The 17797-nt window shown below is 41.5% G+C and overlaps 1 protein-coding gene across 2 annotated transcripts in view; it reads left to right on the top strand.

Moving 5' to 3' along the window:
• Nucleotides 1-17797, top strand: part of TOR (target of rapamycin) — a 140732-nt gene that overhangs the window by 21514 nt on the left and 101421 nt on the right. Inside the window, exons 13-16 of one of the 2 annotated variants that reach the window (XM_088945163.1) lie at nucleotides 13807-13928; nucleotides 14024-14123; nucleotides 14198-14293; nucleotides 16840-16970. In XM_088945163.1, coding sequence (XP_088801289.1) covers nucleotides 13807-13928; nucleotides 14024-14123; nucleotides 14198-14293; nucleotides 16840-16970 — 449 coding nt within the window. Of the gene's footprint in view, nucleotides 1-13806; nucleotides 13929-14020; nucleotides 14124-14197; nucleotides 14294-16839; nucleotides 16971-17797 lie in introns of both variants that reach the window. The other variant, XM_088945162.1, reaches the window with a different exon arrangement.

The raw sequence follows: 17797 nt of genomic DNA, 5'->3' as shown, positions 1-17797 counted from the left end.
CTTCAAATATGCTAGTATCCTCTCAACTACAAGGAGGTGAGTAGTCCTAGGAGAGTGCATATATTGATTAACCACACTGATTGCATAACTGATGTCGGGTCAAGTGTGACAAAGATAGAGAAGTTTTCCAACTAATCGTTGGAACATAGCTTTATCTTCAAGGGGTTCTCCACCCTCTGCATTGATCTTGTGATTTTGTTCAATGGGTGTGATAGCAGGCTTAACACCCAACTTTCCTGTATTTTCCAACAGGTCAAGAACATACTTTCTTTGAGAAACAAAAATCCCATGCTTGGATCTGGCTACCTCAATGCCCAAGAAGTATTGTAGTTCTTACAGATCTTTTACCTCAAACTCTTCATGAAGGGGTTGCTTAAGGGACTCAATCTCAGTATTATCATTTCCTATTACTACAATATTATCGACATATACAGCAAGCAAGGTTAAGGAAGAATCCACTCTCTTAATAAACAAGGTGTGGTCTGACTGGGCCTGTACATATCCGAACCTTTCAAGGGCTTGTCCAAATCTATCAAACCAAGCTCTGGGGGATTATTTTAGTCCATACAAGGCTTTGTTCAACCGACAAACCTTCTTTCCTGTCTCCGTACCATAAAATCTAGGAGGCAACTGCATGTAAACATCTTCTTGCAAGTCTCCGTTAAGGAAGACTTTTTTAACATCTATATGATATAACGACCAAGAGTAACTGGCTGCAAGAGATAATAAGACTCTGATAGTGGTCATCTTTGCTACTGGTGCAAAAGTTTCCTAGTAGTCAATACCATATGTCTGAGTAAATCCTTTTGCAACTAACCGGGCCTTATACCTTTCAATAGAACCATCAACATTATGTTTCATAGTGAATACCCATCTACATCCAACCGGTTTCTTACCTTTAGGCTGATCAACTATCTCCCAAGTATTGTTTCTGATGAGGGCATCCATTTATGCTTTTATTGCATCTTTCCATTCTGGTACTTCCAATGCTTCTTGTATTGTTCTGGGAATGGGAATATTGGTAATGGATGCGAGAAAAGACTTATAGGAGGGAGACAAATGATTGTAGGACAAGAACTAAGAAATGCTGTGAGCTGTAGATGTGGTGCAACGACGCTTGCCCTTACGAATTGCTATGGGAAGATCAAGATCATCTAATGAAGGTGAAGGCTCCATGGTGGGATGTTTTTCATCTGTAGTATTTGTGGTACCTGGATCTGGCTCTACAGAAGGAACTGGGGCTACTGTGGTACCGGGATCTGAATCTGCAGAGGAGACTAGGACTGGCCTGCACTGTTGATGCCTGAAATCAACCTGTCTCCATTGTCTGTGATAGACTCTCACATCCCTGCATCTCTGATAGCCCTCCCCATTATACCCCTCTTCACTTAATGGGATAGGTAAAGGAACTTCTGACGAGTTAACCCCATCCTTACTACTCTCCCCCTGAGGAGAAACCCTTGGATAGTAGGGTACATTTTCAAAGAAAGTGACATCCATTGAGATAAATCTTTTCCCAGAAGTAGGTTCATAGCAACAATATTCCTTTTGAGTTTGTGTATAACCAAGGAAAATACATTTTGATGCCTTAGGATAAAACTTGGAATGATGATGGCCAAGAATCTGAACAAAGCATGTACAACCAAAGGTTTTAAGGGGAATGGTAAATAACTTTTTATCAGGATATAAGAGGCTAAATGGAGATTTTATGTCAAGAACCCGTGAAGGAATCCTATTGATGAGATACACTGCTGTAAGAATAGCATCCCCCCAAAAACGTATAGGCACATTGGAGGTAAACATAATGCTTCTGGCTACCTCCAATATGTGTCTATTCTTTCTCGCAGCAACCCCATTTTGCTGTGGTGTATGAGGACAGGTACTCTGATGGATAATCCCATGTTCAAGCAAATAGGAGGCTAATGGGTTTGCAAAATATTCTTTCGCATTATCAGATCTAAAAATTTTGATTTTGACCCTAAATTGGGTTAAAATCATCTGATGAAAGATCCGGGTTAATGCTGAAACCTCATCTCGAGGACGCATGAGATAAATCCACGAAAAACGAGTATAATCATCAACAAACAGTAGGAAATATTTGTACCCCCCCATGGCAGTGGTATGGTAAGGTCCCCAAACATCAGTGTGCACAATTTCAAAGGGAATGTTACTTTTATTATTACTTAATGAATATGTTGTCATGTAGTGTCTTGCAAGTCCACAACTCTCACATTTCAAACTAGACATCTGGAGAGATTCAAATAAACTAGGAAACAAACTCTTCAAAGCCCGAAAAGATAAATAACCCATCCTATTATGCCATTTCATAGCCTGATCAACAGACTGAGAAACACAAGACCTCTTAGTCTCACTATCTTTCCAATGAGGACTCCCTCCAAGTAGATAGACTCCATTTGCCTCACGGCCAGTCCTAATCACCCTCCTTGTCTCCAGATCTTGAAAAACACATCGATTCGGAAAAAGAATGTTACTGAACAATTCTGGTTTTTTGTAATGCTACTAACTGAAAGCAAGTTAGTACTAAGATTAGGAACATACAAAACCGAAGATAAGGAAATAGCATTAGACAACTTGATGTCTCCCTTGCCAGAAATAGGAACGAGGGAGCCATCAACAATGGACACTTTGTCTCTGCCTGAAGTTAAGTGATAGGTAGTAAATAGTGACGGCAAGCTAGTCATATGGTCAGATGCTCCAGAATATATTATCCATGAATGTTCTGTATTACCTGTAATCGAGGCATGGTGAGTTGAGGCCCGATTACCTGAATGAGCAAAAGCTGAGGTAGGGTGTGCTGATGGTGTCTGAGGAGGTGGAGCTGAATTACCAACTTCATTTTCCATCTGAACTAGAGCAGCTCGAACAACAACTAGAGTATCTAGAGGATTGCCTCTTGTGCTAGATGATGTTGTACTATCAGTGTTAACAACCATATTTGCATTCCCCTTTTTGTTTCTGAGTTTTGCTGGAACTAGATGTGGATGCAACTTCCAACAGGTCTCTTTAGTATGTTTAGGTTTCTTGCAATGCTCACATACTAGGTCTTTCTTAGCTTCGTTCTTCATGTCTTTTTCCTTGTCACTCCTAGATTTGGGCTTAACTGCTGCCAGAGTTGCTGTAGCATGACTTTTCTTCTAGTCTCTTCGCTGTGCACTAAGGAATAGGCTTGGGACAGAGTTACACTGTCTCTTGTCAACAGTTGCTGCCTCACAATATCATATTCCGAATTTAGACCAGCCAGGAACTCAAACACTCTATTAGTTTCAATCTGCTTTCTATAAATCTGTGCATCCTTTTGACTTTCCCATTCAATTGATTCAAGGTGGTCAATTTCATGCCACAGGGATTTCAAGATTGAAAAATAAACAGAAACTTGTTTCTCACCTTGCTTGAGATTTTTAACCTCACATTTCAGCTCATAATCCCTAGCAACATTAAGGGGCTGAGAGTGGGTTTCTTTCACAACATCCCATATTTCTTTAGCTGTTTTTGCCCATAAGTAATTTCGGCTGATGTGTGGCTGCATAGAATTGCACTGCCATGTCATCACTAAATAATTTTCTTGAATCCACTTAGCATAAGTGGGATCCTCCTTATTTGGTTCCTTCACATCTCCCAACAAATAGTTCAGTTTTCCTCTTCCCCCAATGGCCATCATGGCTGATTGGGCCCACTCTAAGTAGTTTGAACCATCGAACTTTACAGTTGTAATTTGGTAGGTGTTTTCAGTCATGCCACCTGAACCAGTTCCAGAAACACCCTCCCCTTGGTGTTTGAACTCCATTCTTGGTTAGGGGTTAAGCAAAAAACACCTTCTATTTACCGTAACAATCAACCTACTGGGTCTGAAAAAAAAAAAACTAACGACAGTAGGTCTAGAAGCAGAAATCATATTCAGAGAAAGAAAAAATTTCCAATTCACTGTATCACTGTATCAATCAGCCTACTAAATCTAAGAAGTAATAGCTGTTGGCCTGGGTACAGAACTCCAAAAACAAAGATCAGAGAACAGAAGTTTGATAGCAGCCAAACTTAAATACAAGTCTAATCTCTTATCCAGACACAGTAACAGTCCGGGATTTTGGGGTTTTCTCTTAAAACCCTAGAAGAGAAAAAGAAAAAAAAATCTATATAGCTGTACCTCACAAATTAAGCTATCCTTGTTGCTGCCTTCAAGAAGGAATAATACCTTACCCAAGAATTTCTGAGAAAAAAAACTGATCTTGATCCAAAAAATTCTTGCTGAAATTCGGATTGCCAACTTTAGTTTGCTCAAAACTGATCTTGATATTGATCAACCGGAGAAACTTCTGAAACAGAACTGATCTCGGAGAAAAATCTTCTTGATCGCCAACTTCAATCTTGATGAGAGAACCAAAAATCTGTTTGGCACCTCCAATCTTGACCCAGGACCTAACCTTGATCACTTAATTCTTCTCTGATTCTTCCTGATTACAAGGAGCACTTTCCAATCCTTGGACAGTTGCTGAAGACTTCTTGTAATCTCCAAGAATCAGTCGAATGAAAAAACTCAGCCCTAAATAATTCTCATGTGGTCAGCTGAATTAATTCCACATGAGAAACCCTAGATCGAATGCTTTGATACCAAGTAATTGCTCAGGATTGAACACACTTTAAAGGAGAAGAAAAAAAATAAGAAAAGAAGAGAGAGAGAGAGAGAGAGAGAGAGAGAGAGAGAGTTGGGTTGATGTGTTTAAATAGCTGCCCCCTCTTAAATATATATACATAGTATCATACTTGTAAAAGGACTGAGTTGCTTACATGGCAAGATAAGATAAGATAAGATAAAGCTGAAAAAAGACTAATCCTAATCTTATAAAAGACTAGTCCTAATCTTATCATAAAGAACTAATCCTAATCATAACTTATTGCTGACATACGAACAGTGGGAACCACCTTAGTGGGGTCCACATTAGTGTCCTCTACAGAAATCACTTGGTAAGTTGGGAACAAGTTTGCAAGCCAAAAGAGGGAGGATTGGGACTTGGGCATTTGAAAGAGAAAAATACCTCTCTCTAGGGTAAATGACTTGGGAGATTTCCTAAAGAATCTAATACTCTCTGGGCTGCTGTCATCTCCAGCAAATATGGGTCAAATGCAAATGGGTGGGATAGCAATCTCCATTTGAACAGAACAAAGCCAACAAACCCCTGGAAAGGTACCTTTCTGATTTAATGAAATTTTAAAGAATCTTTTACTTATGAAAAAAATGAGTAATCTTTAGACCTAGAAATACATTGAGAAACACCAAAAAAGCATGAGTGTGAGCTCCTGCGAATAACTTTTGCCACATAAATACCATATAAAAAAATGTTTAAACAGAATAACTTTTGCCACATAAATACCATATTAGAAAATGAAAAAGTAAGAACATACAAGAGAAACACCAGTGTGAGCTCCTGCAGAAAAGCAAAAGGAATCATGTGGCAGTGAAAAAAGAGATGTTGGTATATTCCCTGTCCCCATTGGGTGGTGACACCTTGACACCGTCACCTAAGGTGATGCACTTTGTTTTTTTTTTTTTTTTTCAATAGGCCTTTTTCTTTGTTTATCTTTAAAAAAAATCCCTGTCCACATTGCTTTTCTTTTTTGTATTTTATAAGTTGCAACAACTTTTTCTTCCTTTTTTTTTTTCTCCTAAAGAGAAGTATAAAAACAGAAGACCGGTATTGGGATAACATCAATATGGTTTGGTCCCACACTTTTCCAAGTAAGAGCTTTTGCCTTTCTACTGGAGGTCTAGATTTGGAACATAAAAATCCATTTCTGAGATGCAACAACAAGGCATGCATCTTATGCAAGGTTAGTGGTGAGGCTGTGAGAGTACCAATAATTTGTTCATCTCTTGTTCAATTGGCACTAAGATTTTTGATCACTTAATCATTCAGCACCTTAGTGACATCCCCTTCAAGACATTCTATATATGTTATTTTAAAGGTAAAGTATAACTTTGTAATTTGTATTAATGATTCAAAAAGTATAGAAGCATGTGTACATTGGAGAGCTTACATGAAATATATACTTGTAACTGTGCAAAAAGATTATCATAAGACAAATAAAGTTATAAGGCATATCCCTGAAGTGTGATGAATGCTTAACCATGAATAAATGTATCCTAATACTTTCCTTTTGAGATTATCAGTGCTGCAGCTGCTATTTCCAAAATTGCAAGAATTTCTTTCTTTCCAGATTAGCCATATTATAGCAAGAGGAAACAGTTTCCAGACAATGTGACCTTTCTTGCTTAGACCTCCAATGTGCTTTCCTGACGGCAGGGCCTTGAGGGATTCAGGAAAGCGAAGTGAAACCCACAGCTCTGTAGTGCCATTCTCCAGATTTCAGAAGTCACACAGCAGTGTATAAAAATGGTTGTGAGTTTCAGATGCTTCTTGGCATAGTGCACAAGTAGTATTAGTTACTTCCATGACCCTTGAAATCATTTTGTCAATTGTGAGGCATTTCTGTTGTACAGCTGCCCAAGCCAAGAAGGAAATTTTTGATGGGGCTTATTACTGCTAAATCAAAGTGCTTGTGAAGAAATTTGTAACATCAGATGTCAACCTGTTGAAGAAAGACATGATCGAAAATTGTCCTGAAGCGTTCTAGGCCCAAACACTTTTGTCTTCCTGGTTCGGTTTTGGTCCAATAGCTTGAATTTTCTGCATGAGCTCCATGAAAGGTTCCATTTCCCAGTCATTGAGGGCTCTTCTTAGAACTGAAGTCCACACTATGTTACTGCCACGAATCTCATAGCAATCCCTGACTGAGGCTTCCTTGTCCGATGCTATCAAGAAGAGTGATGGGAAGATGAGTTTCAATGGCCTGACATCACATGACAGGTCAGACCAGAGGCTGATTCTTGCACCATTTCCAATCTGATATGTGATTCTTTAAGGAAACTGATTATAATGTTAGTACTCCTTTCCAGACTGCGCAGCTATATGAATCAGAAGGACCTGAACCCCAACCTCTATTACTAGCATCATACTTGTCTACTATAATTTGTTTCCAGAGTGCATCCTTGTCCATGTTAAATTGCTAATGCCATCTACCCATGAATGCTGTGTTCACTGCAGTAATCTTTCTTATCCTCAGCCTGCCTGCTTTCTTGGGGTGCACACTTTCACCAATTAACCAGATGCACTTTTGATTCCTGTTTCCACCTTGACCAAAGAAAGTCCCTCATCTTTTTCTCAAGAGCTTTTGCTACACCTACGGGAATGCTGAACATACATAGGTAATAGGTGGGTAGCACAGATAAGTTACTTTTGATGAGGGTGACTTTACCTCCTTTGGAAAGGTATTTGTCTTTCCTAGTTGATAGTCTTCTATCAAAGTGTTGATTCCAGATGGGCTTGCTTTTGCATTTGTCTCCAAGAAGGAGCCCAATATATTTGGAAGGCAATTTCCCTAGTTTGCAACAATGAAGCAAGCTGTTCCTTTCCTTCCAAAGGCTCCAACATCATTACTTCACTCATATGCATATTTTTTTATAGTCTTCACTCTTATGCATATTGATGTAAATTCATGAGACAGCCTCAGACCACAAAAGGGTATATTTCAAGTAAGTTGTGTTGGGCAAGCATTGCAGAAAAAAAAGTGTCATTAGCAAATTGAAGAATAGAAATAGCTTGGCAGTCATTTGTGACCTGAGATCCAATGATGAAACCTTCCATCTGCTGCTTTTAGAGTTGTTTACACAATGCTTCCATTACACAGATAAATAAAAAGGGGGAGAGTGGGTCTCCCTACTGAATCCCCCTAGAGCTTGAGAAGTGGCCATACAGCAGCACCATTAAACAGAGTAGAGAATGAGGCTGTTCAAGTGCAAAGCTTGATCCAGTTTCTCCACTGGGACCTGAAGTTCATTCTTTTAGGAACATGATCTAGGAATTTCTGATTCATGTTATTAAAGGCTTTTTTTTCCATGTCCACCTTGAGCAATATACCATGTCCTGATTGTTTCTTTTAGTCTATGGGTTTGTTGGCAATGAGTACCCCATCAATAATGAAATCTGCCTTTGAAACCTTGCACCTTAGAATGGTAGAGCCATTAAGGGTGATTCTGCAAATTCTATAAAATGGTTAGGAGAAAAGGAAGGTGGTCTGTAGAGATTGACATACTACTTGACTAAGGCTAGAGACTATGGCTTTGATGAATGTAGTTATTAGCCGGATCCATGGGGAGTTAAACTCATTGGCTGATGGATCAAGGTTATATTATCGAAATAGGTTGTAAGTAGTTGTTATAATTGGTAATTATAGATGACAAATATGGTTGGAAGTCAGATCTGATTGTCCTGTTAAATAATTGGTTTTGTTCTAGGTATCAGATTTTGTCCTGATTACTAATTGGAACAGGACTGGTACACCCCGTCCTGAACCAGATCCAGCCCATTGACAGTTCTAGATCAAATACATCAAGGGCACCACACTAACAAAACTGACCCTTCCTTTGGGCTGATTGGACATTAGATGAGAGAGGCAAGATCCTTGGCATCCAGAATGTGCATCTTGTTCAAATGGTTCTAGATTGTGCCATTAGCTTATGAGGGTATTGGGGTTTGTTAGGACCGACCCAGAAGCAGGCCCAGTAATGGAGAGCCAGGCCTAGGCCCAGGACACCACCAACGAATTGAGAGACATCAAGGAAACACTCTCAGCATTGGTTGGTTAGTTCGAACGTCTGTCAACGGCACCCGGAGCTTTAGAGGTCGAGGGATCCAATAGTAGTAGCGGAAGCAGACAAGGTGGAATCTTCCTTGTCAAGGCCGCCAAGATCGACTTCCCACTGTATTCGGGTGATGACCCCCGTTCCTTGGATATATTGAGCTGAGAGGTATTTTGAATTTCATGAGACCCCTGCTGAGCAAAGAGTTCCCATTGCCGCCATTCACATGGATGGCGAAGCAATTATGTGGTACCAGTGGTACCGGGAGACCCATCCCCAAACCACCTGGTTGGATCTCATTGAGGCTCTACGAGTGAGGTTCGGACCCTCTGGCTAAGAGAACTTCAATGAGTTCCTCTCTAGAGTAAGGCAAACGGGAACGGTAAGAGAATACCAAAACGAGTTCGAGCGGTTGGCCACGAGAGTTCATGGTTGGCCGGAGGCTGCTCTGGTGGGTCGTTTCATAGGGGGATTGAGGGATGATATCAGAATTGAAGTAAATACCATGCAACCAGCTATATTGGTTGTGGATGTTGGTTTAGCCAAATTACAAGAAGAAAGGTTGGATCGGCTCAAGAAACTGGGAAGGTTTACAGGACCTCCTGTGGGCCCATTACAGAGGAACCCCTACCCGAAAACTGAGCGCAATCTGGGCCCCTTACTTCCAACCTCTACCAATGCGGTGACCACCACTGCCAAGCCCATATTGCCTACCTAGAAAACTGGCTCACTGACCTTACCCTACTGGAATCTATCGTGGACAGAAATGCAGGCCCGAAGAGAAAAAAGGGCTGTGCTATAATTGCAACGAAAAATTTGACGCAGGGCACTAATGTAAGGCCCAACAAGTCTACCTTCTGCGAGTTGATGAAGAAGATGACCTTGACCCACCCCTCGAAGACATTGAGGTTCAGCAGATGGAGGTGGTTCCCGAAGTTGAATACTATGTTATTTCCTTACAGGCTCTGTCCGAATGCCAGGCCCCCTGAACAATGCGGGTTCACGACCATATCTCAGGAAGGAAGGTGTCCATCTTGATTGACAGTGGGAGTTGCTTAAATTTTATAACCTCCAGGTTAGCCCGACAACTAGGAGTGATGATTGAGGTAGTCCCGATGTTTGCAGTCAATGTGGCCAACGGCCAGTGAATTACCTGTGACGGGAAATGCAAGTCAGTCGAACTTAAGGTTCAAGGGTATACTTTCAGGGTAGAGTTGCACCCCTTAGAACTTTACGGAGCGGACGTGGTCCTAGGAATACAATGGTTGCAACTTTTGGGCCCTGTGGTTTGTAATTGGGCCAAGCTGACCATGCAATTTTCACAAGAGGGGCGCACCTATACCTTGAAAGGGGTTAAGAGTCAGCCCATAACAGCAGAAGATTTAGGTGCTATATTCAAACAAAGCCAGTACGATGCCACCCCACTACTAATGAGTATGGGCTCAATGCCACTTGGGCCCACGGCTGTTTCGTCTGAAACTGAGAACCTCAACCCAAAACAAACACAGCAGCTTCAACTGTTACTCCAAACCTATGCTGACATCTTCTAGGAGCTCACTACCCTTCCCGCCCCACGAGACCATGATCATAAGATTCCCATACAACCGGGAGCCCCACCCGCCAACGTCAGACCCTACCGTTACCCCCATTACCAACGGGCAGAGGTGGAAAGGATGGTTAAAGAGTTATTGGATAAGGGCTTTGTCCGACCCAGTAGCAGCCCATTTTCATCGCTTGTCATTTTGGTAAAAAAGAAGGATGGAAGTTGGAGATTTTGTGTTGATTACAGAGCTTTGAATAATATCGCTATCAAGGATCGGTATACAATCCCTCATATTGAAGAGCTATTTGACAAGCTGGGCAAGGCCAAATATTTCTCCAAGTTCGACCTGCAATCGGGTTACCACCAGATCCGAGTGCACCTGGATGACATACATAAGACGACATTCCGGACATTGGATGGGCATTTCGAATTCCTAGTGATGCCCTTTGGTTTGACTAATGCACCATCGACATTTCAAAGACTCATGAATGAGATTTTTAAGCCTTATCTACGGGTATTTGTGCTTGTATTCTTTGATGATATGCTTGTTTACAGCCCAAACTGGGCCGCTCACTTGGACCATCTCCAGTGTACGTTAAGCTTACTACGTTGCCATCAGCTCTTTGCGAAACCTTCTAAGTGCTCCTTCGGGCAGACCCAGATAACTATTTAGGGCACATCATCTCCGATGGCCGGGTGCATACAGACCCAGAGAAGATTGCTTGCATGGTCGCATGGGCTAGGCCCAACTCCCCATGGGCCCTTAGGGGGTTCCTTGGGCTTACTGGGTACTATTGCCGCTTCATTAAAGATTATGGACTCCTGGCGGCACCACTTACCATCCTACTGATGAAGCATGCATTTGAGTGGAATCAGAAAGCTGATGAAGCCTTCCAGTTACTTAAGAAGGCTGTGTCCACACCTCCCACGTTGGCTCTTTCCGATTTCACATTAGAATTTGTGGTTGAAGCGGATGCCTCAGGTAAAGGGCTGGGCGCAGTCTTAATGCAGCAGGGCCGACCATTGGCCTTCTACAGCAAGGCCCTCTCTCCCCAGACCCAAGCTAAGTCCACATATGAGAAAGAACTCATGGCAATCGCACTATCAGTGCAGAAGTGGAGGGCATACCTCCTGGGCCGAACATTCATTGTGTGCACAGACCACCGCAGCATCAAGCATCTGCTGGAGCAAAGAATTCTGGGCCCTGACCAGCAAAGGTGGGCCTACAAGTTATTGGGCTACAGCTTTAGCATTGAGTACAAGCCGAGATTTTCTAATGTTGTCGCCGACGCACTCTCACGGGTGGAAGACCTTCACATCACTGCGGTGTCACGGCCAACTTATATCCTGATGAACCAGTTAAGGCAGGAAGCCCACGATGACACTCAGCTAGCCCAGATTCGGGCCCAAGTTCTTAAGGAACCTGCTCTCACCGGTATGTACACTGTGAAGGGTGATGCTCTCCTTTACAGAGGGAGAATGGTGATTTCTGACAGATCCAACTATCACCAGGAGTTACTACGACTCTTTCACGACTCAGCACAAGGGGGGACATTCAGGAGCTCTTCATACCTATAAACGTTCGGCCGTGCACTATTATTGGAAAGGCATGAAGCTCATGGTGCAGGAGTATGTAGCGAGATGTGCTACTTGCCAACAGCAAAAGTATAAGACACAGGCACCGTTGGGACTGTTGCAGCCCCTACCCATACCAGAAAGAATTTGGGAAGAAGTCACTATGGACTTCATAACCGGGCTCCCCACTTCTCAAGGGAAGTCAGTAGTGCTGGTGGTTGTGGATAGGCTGAGTAAGTACGCACACTTCATTGCCCTCTCCAGACCTTATTCAGCGTCCACTGTGGCTCAAGCTTACATTCGGGAGGTGGATAGACTCCACGGAACTCCCCTCTCCATCTTGACAGACCGGGCTCCCATCTTCATGATTTTTTTTGGCAAGCTTACTTCACCGCTCAAGGGGTGCACCTGCTCCACTCAACCAGTTATCATCCACAGACGGACGGGCAGTCGGAGGTAGTCAACCGATGTTTGGAGACCTATTTGCGGTGTTTTGTGGGAGGTAAGCCCAAACAGTGGGCTCAATGGTTACCGTGGGCCGAGTTCTGGTATAACACTACATTCCAGGTATCAGCAGGAACCACCCCTTTCAAAGTGCTCTGTGGGTTTGCCTTTCCATCTATCCTACAGTATGAAAAGGGAACCACATCAGTTGCTGAAGTTGAAAGCCAGCTCTTAGGAAGGGACCAGATACTTAAGACCCTCAAGTTCCATCTTCAGCAGGCCCAACAGTGTATGAAGATAGCTTATGATAGGAAGCACCAGAATTGGAGTTTTCAGTTGGGGATGGGGTATACTTGAAACTCCAACCATATAGGCAGGCGTCCCTAGCAAGAAGGTCGACTCAGAAATTATCTCCTTGGTACTTTGGGCCATTTCAGGTGGTTGAATGCATTGGGGCTGTTGCCTACTGACTGAACCTCCCTGCTGAGTGCCAGTTGCACCCCATATTCCATGTTAGCCTCCTGAAGCCTTGGCCATCTTCCTCCGATGTTACCAGTCCCACACTTCTGTCATTCATGGAGGCCGGAGAAATAGTGTTTCAACCACAGCATGTTAAGGACATCCGTTGGGTGAAGAAAGGCAGCAAGGTTCACAAACAAATCTTGGTCGTTTGGAAGGGGCTGCCACAGGAGGATGCTACTTGGGAGGATTTTGACCAGTTACAGAAGCAGTTCCCCACCACCAACCTTGAGGACAAGGTCGTTCTTCATGGGGAAGGGGATGTTAGGACCGGCCCAGAAGCAGGCCCAGTTATGGAGAGCCAGGCCCAGGCCCAGGACACTTCGGACCCAGGTCAGCACACCCCACGACTCAGGCGAGCAGCACCTCCTCTGAGATTTGTTTACACGCGCCGTCCACGTCCAGAGATCTGAACAGAGTTTTCTGGGTTGTTACAGGTCACGATCGGGTTGTTACAAGCCACTATCGGCAGTTATAAATATCTGTAGCAATCAATTTAGTGGCAGGAATGAAATAGTTCTGAGTTTCTCTCGTCTCTCCTCTTCTCTTCTCTTCCTCTCTCTCTCTCTCTCTCTCTCGTCCATTTCAGGAGGGTGAGCTCCCTCGAACCAGCTCTTCTTCTGTAAAACAACCAGCAACTCTATCAGGGTTCTTCTGTGCTGCTATAGCCTATAGCTTTGTATGCTTTGGGCTTTTTATTAATTCCTGTTTGGTTTCTTGGTGGTTTATGATTGTCCTCTTTTGTCTGCTCTCACCCCACAAGAGAGGAGGGGGGGGGGGTGTGGAGGGAGGAAAAGAGAAGAAGAAAAAGAAACTAGTTTGGGGGTTAATATTCTTCATTAAAGATTCTCCATAATTTGATGAAAAGCTACATGAAGGTAATGAACCTTTGTGGGAGTTTCTTCTTTTTGATTGGTGACCTTTGCATGATTTTGATCTTGATGATATTAATTGAGCCTTGAATGCTTCCCTGTCTCATTGTTTATCATGATTTTCTTCTTTGTCATTGTAGGATTTTGAAGTTCGTGAGTATGCTATTTCAGTAGCTGGGAGATTATCTGAAAAGAATCCGGCTTATGTTCTTCCTGCACTCCGTCGCCATCTCATACAATTGCTGACATATCTGGAGCAAAGGTAATGTTAGTTGTTTCTAATACCAGTCATGTCTTTCTTGATTTAGAATTTACACTGTTATATTCCCATGTTGACTTTTCTTGCTATGCCAGCAGTACAGATAGCAAATGCAGAGAAGAAAGTGCTAAATTATTGGGATGCTTAATTCGCAATTGTGAACGACTAATACTTCCATATATTGCTCCTATACACAAGGTTTAGTGGTGTATTCCTTACTTCTTATACTAATCTAATTTGTCATCTGTCTAACGTGGAGATTGAATTCTCAGGCCCTTGTTGCAAAACTCTGTGAAGGCACTGGGGGGAGTGCTAATAATGGTGTTATCAATGGAGTTCTTGTAACTGTTGGGGAGCTTGCTAGAGTGGTATGTGAACTTCATTTTTTCTTGGATTTTTGCACTTTGTATTGTGATAGCTTGCACCTTTTACTCTTTTGGAAGTGCTTGCAAGTATTTTACATGGTGAGGACATGAGATTGCTTTTTGATCTGATGAATAAGCCATGAGTGTTGATTTATATTTAAGCCTCACACTTTCTTGAAAAGGGAAAATGTTTCAAAATATCAAAAAATGTAGTGTTGGGTTAGTATTAAGTATATATCCACACATACAGATGAAGAACATCAAAGAGTTTAAAAGTCTAAAATATGCCCCAAATAATAAACTGATGTGTTAAACAAAATGCAGTTTCTCCAAATCAAGTAAAGATAAATTTGATGGCTGTATTCATGGTTTCAAGCCATGGAAGCTGCATCCTCCAAAGAAGAAATCTTAATGATTGGGAAATTGGTCCACTAACAGATCTTCTCAGTCATATTCATGGTTTCAAGCCCAACCCACAGTCAGATGATGAAAGAATATGATCTTGGGAGACCTCTGGTAAGTTTTCTTCTCAGTCCTTGTGGTTGGTTAGGATGGAGACTTCCCTTGGGCTGTAATCTGGAAATCCTATGCACCTACAAAAATTGCCTTCCTGGTTTGAACTGCAGCACTTGATAAGTGCCTAACTACAGTTTGGCTGCTCAGAAGGGGGGTGCAGCTTCCTAGCATCTCTTGCCCTTTCTGCAATGAGGTCCCTGAATCCTCTAATTGCATTTTCATCCACTGCAGTTTTTCTCAGCAGCTTTGGAAAATGGCTTTATCTTGCTTTGGTGTTTGTTTTTGCCTGCCTGTAAGCCCTTCAGCTTCTTCAGGGGTGGACCCTTGAGGGTTTGAATGTAAGGGGCAAGCTGCTTTGGAGGATTTTTCCAGCTGCTATCCTATGGGTTTTATGGAAGGAAAGGAACAGGCTTTCATTGTACATGGGCTGATGTATTTGGCTTTCTTATTGCAATGCAATACTTTACCTTCAAAAAAAAAATCTGATGGCTGTAGCATTGAAAACTAAGGCAACTCAAGTATTGGTGAGTCTATGAGGAATGATCAAGGTGATCTTGTACCAGTTTATTCAGGTCCAATTGGAGTAGGGATGGTTGCAAGGACCAAGCTTCTATCCTTGCTCCATGGTTTAAGAATTGGTAGGTCCGTAGATTATTATCATCTAGTGGTGGAGGGAGATTCACCAACAGCAATTGGGTGGATGGGCAGTGAATCCCTGAGTTTGTAGCACCACATTCATTAGGGGAACCAGATTTTTATCATATAGCTTGTATGCCACTTCTAGTTGTGTTTTGAAATAAGCAAATTTCCTTGTTAATTCCCTTCCGAGAGAGAGTCAGACTTGGTATTAGGGATCTTTTTTTTGATAAATCTTTGTATTGGGGGTCATACCTCCTGGAGTTCTTTATATGCATCTCCCTTTTGGGATGAGCTTGTGCTTGGGTGAAAATAGCAGAGGAGTTAGTTCCTCTGTTCTCATCTCTGGGGGAGGGCCTATGGCCCTCACCATATTTGTATATCTATTATGTTATTATTGGGATCTTATAAGTTACTGATATAAAAAATGTACTAAGAAAACTGGATTATAGGCCTATTGATCAGTGTTTTGAAAATTGCAATCATGTCGTAAATCGTATAGTTGAATAAAAAAATCTTGAATCAAATGTATGTATACCATATGTGTACCTAAAACAATAGAATTTACCACTTTGCAATGGAAACCTAAGATGATAAAATCAAGTTTGACTTGAAAGTCAAATAATTCATTTGCAATGGCACTTTAACCTACATATGATGGAAAGCAAACTCAATGTTTGTCTTAAATAACATAAATAAATCATTTTCTGGTAAGGGCTTTAAAACAAGCCTCCATTGACAAAACTAATTATTAATGAAAAATGACAAAGTAGATGGAAAGACTGTCCCAGTAGTAAGGTATCATGATGAAAATTTTGTCCTAAGTTTCTTGGGTCCGATTGGACAAGGAAATTCTCTGAGGGCTGAAATTCTTGCTTTAATTTAAGGATTTGATCTGCTGATTTTGAATTATATAAAGGAGTTGGATGTGGAAAACTGGAGAGTGACTGCCAAATAATAATTTGTTGTATAATATGCAAGAGGAGACCCCTTGGAAGCTCAAGCCTCTGATCAGATGGTCTTGTTCTCTAGGCAGCAACTTGAATGTCTCCTTCAACCGAGAAATCAAAAGAAAAAAAAGGTCATTCAACTGGATGCCTAGAAGTGCAAAATTCTTTAGCAGATGCTTTAGTGAGGGTAAGGATTTCTAAAAACCAGTTGGAGTGGGGGTGTCCAAGGCCTGCTGGCTTTCTGTAATTGGTGTGCAATTTTGGATGTAAAGGGTGGTACACTGTAAAGCTGCATTCTACTTTTTGTATCTCCGAACATCCTTATATTATTTTATTGCTCATAAAAATGATAATCTACTGTTGTCTGGATTTTATTTCAGTATCTTAATCTGTTTAATCACTTGATGATGGTTATTTCTTAATTCATTTGTTCTGGATTTGGTTTAGGGTGGTTTTGCAATGAGGCAGTATCTTTCTGAGCTTATGCCATTAATTGTTGAAGCTTTGCTGGATGGTGCTGCTGCTACTAAACGTGAAGTTGCTGTTGCAACTCTTGGTCAAGTTGTACAGAGCACAGGGTATTTGACATACTTTATATGCAGTTTCTGTTTTGTAGAAGAAGTTAATGGTCTTTTATTTGTATTACTATTTGTTTAAAGTTTTATTCGAACTGTAATTAATTTCACCGTATGTAAATACATGTTGACCGGTCACACTTAGCACAGGTTTTGATTTTCTTGCATGTATGATGGAACTGTAGGTCTGTAAGCATTAAATGGCTAGCCTTTTGTCACTTGTTGCCTTTCTGTTCTCTGCTTACCTTACTACTGCCAAGGTTTTAAAAGGCTTAAAGCGGAGGTGAGGCATAAGCCTCAAAGTGTGTGTGTATATATAATATTATTTGTTATTTTTATAGCCAATTTACATATTTTCTTTTTGTTATATATATATTCTTTTTAACACAAATCTTATGTTTGTTTTTGAAATTATGTTATATATTCTTTTTGTTTTTGAATTTTAGTTTTTAGTTTGTTTCATGGTTATAAATTTTACCTATATAAAATAATCCATCTGCTTTCACAACACCTTGGAAGGCTATTTATGGCATTCTCCCAAAGTTCCTCAGATTTGTAAGGTATGATGCTTGTTCTGGAAACTCCATTCTTTTTTGGGAAGATATTTGGGTGAGAGACCGCTTTCCTTCTCTCTATTCCATCTCCCTCTTTAGAAAGAAACCAATCCCCCCCGGTTCGCCCATTGAATTTAAATTGGAATTTTGGGTTTCGAAGAGGGTTAAGGGATGAAGAACTTCTTTGTGGTTCAGAGCTCTTGTTGCATCTAGACTCAGTGTGCCTGGACCCCCCTAACCTGGACAAAAGGGTTTGGTCTCTAATCTCGATTGGCT

This window comes from Nelumbo lutea, chromosome 5, assembly GCF_056320005.1.
Source record: "Nelumbo lutea isolate HS-2025 chromosome 5, American lotus-T2T, whole genome shotgun sequence".
Classification (NCBI taxonomy): Eukaryota; Viridiplantae; Streptophyta; class Magnoliopsida; order Proteales; family Nelumbonaceae; genus Nelumbo; species Nelumbo lutea.
Note: the sequence above shows the minus strand (reverse complement) of the source record. Positions and strands in the feature narration are given on the sequence as shown.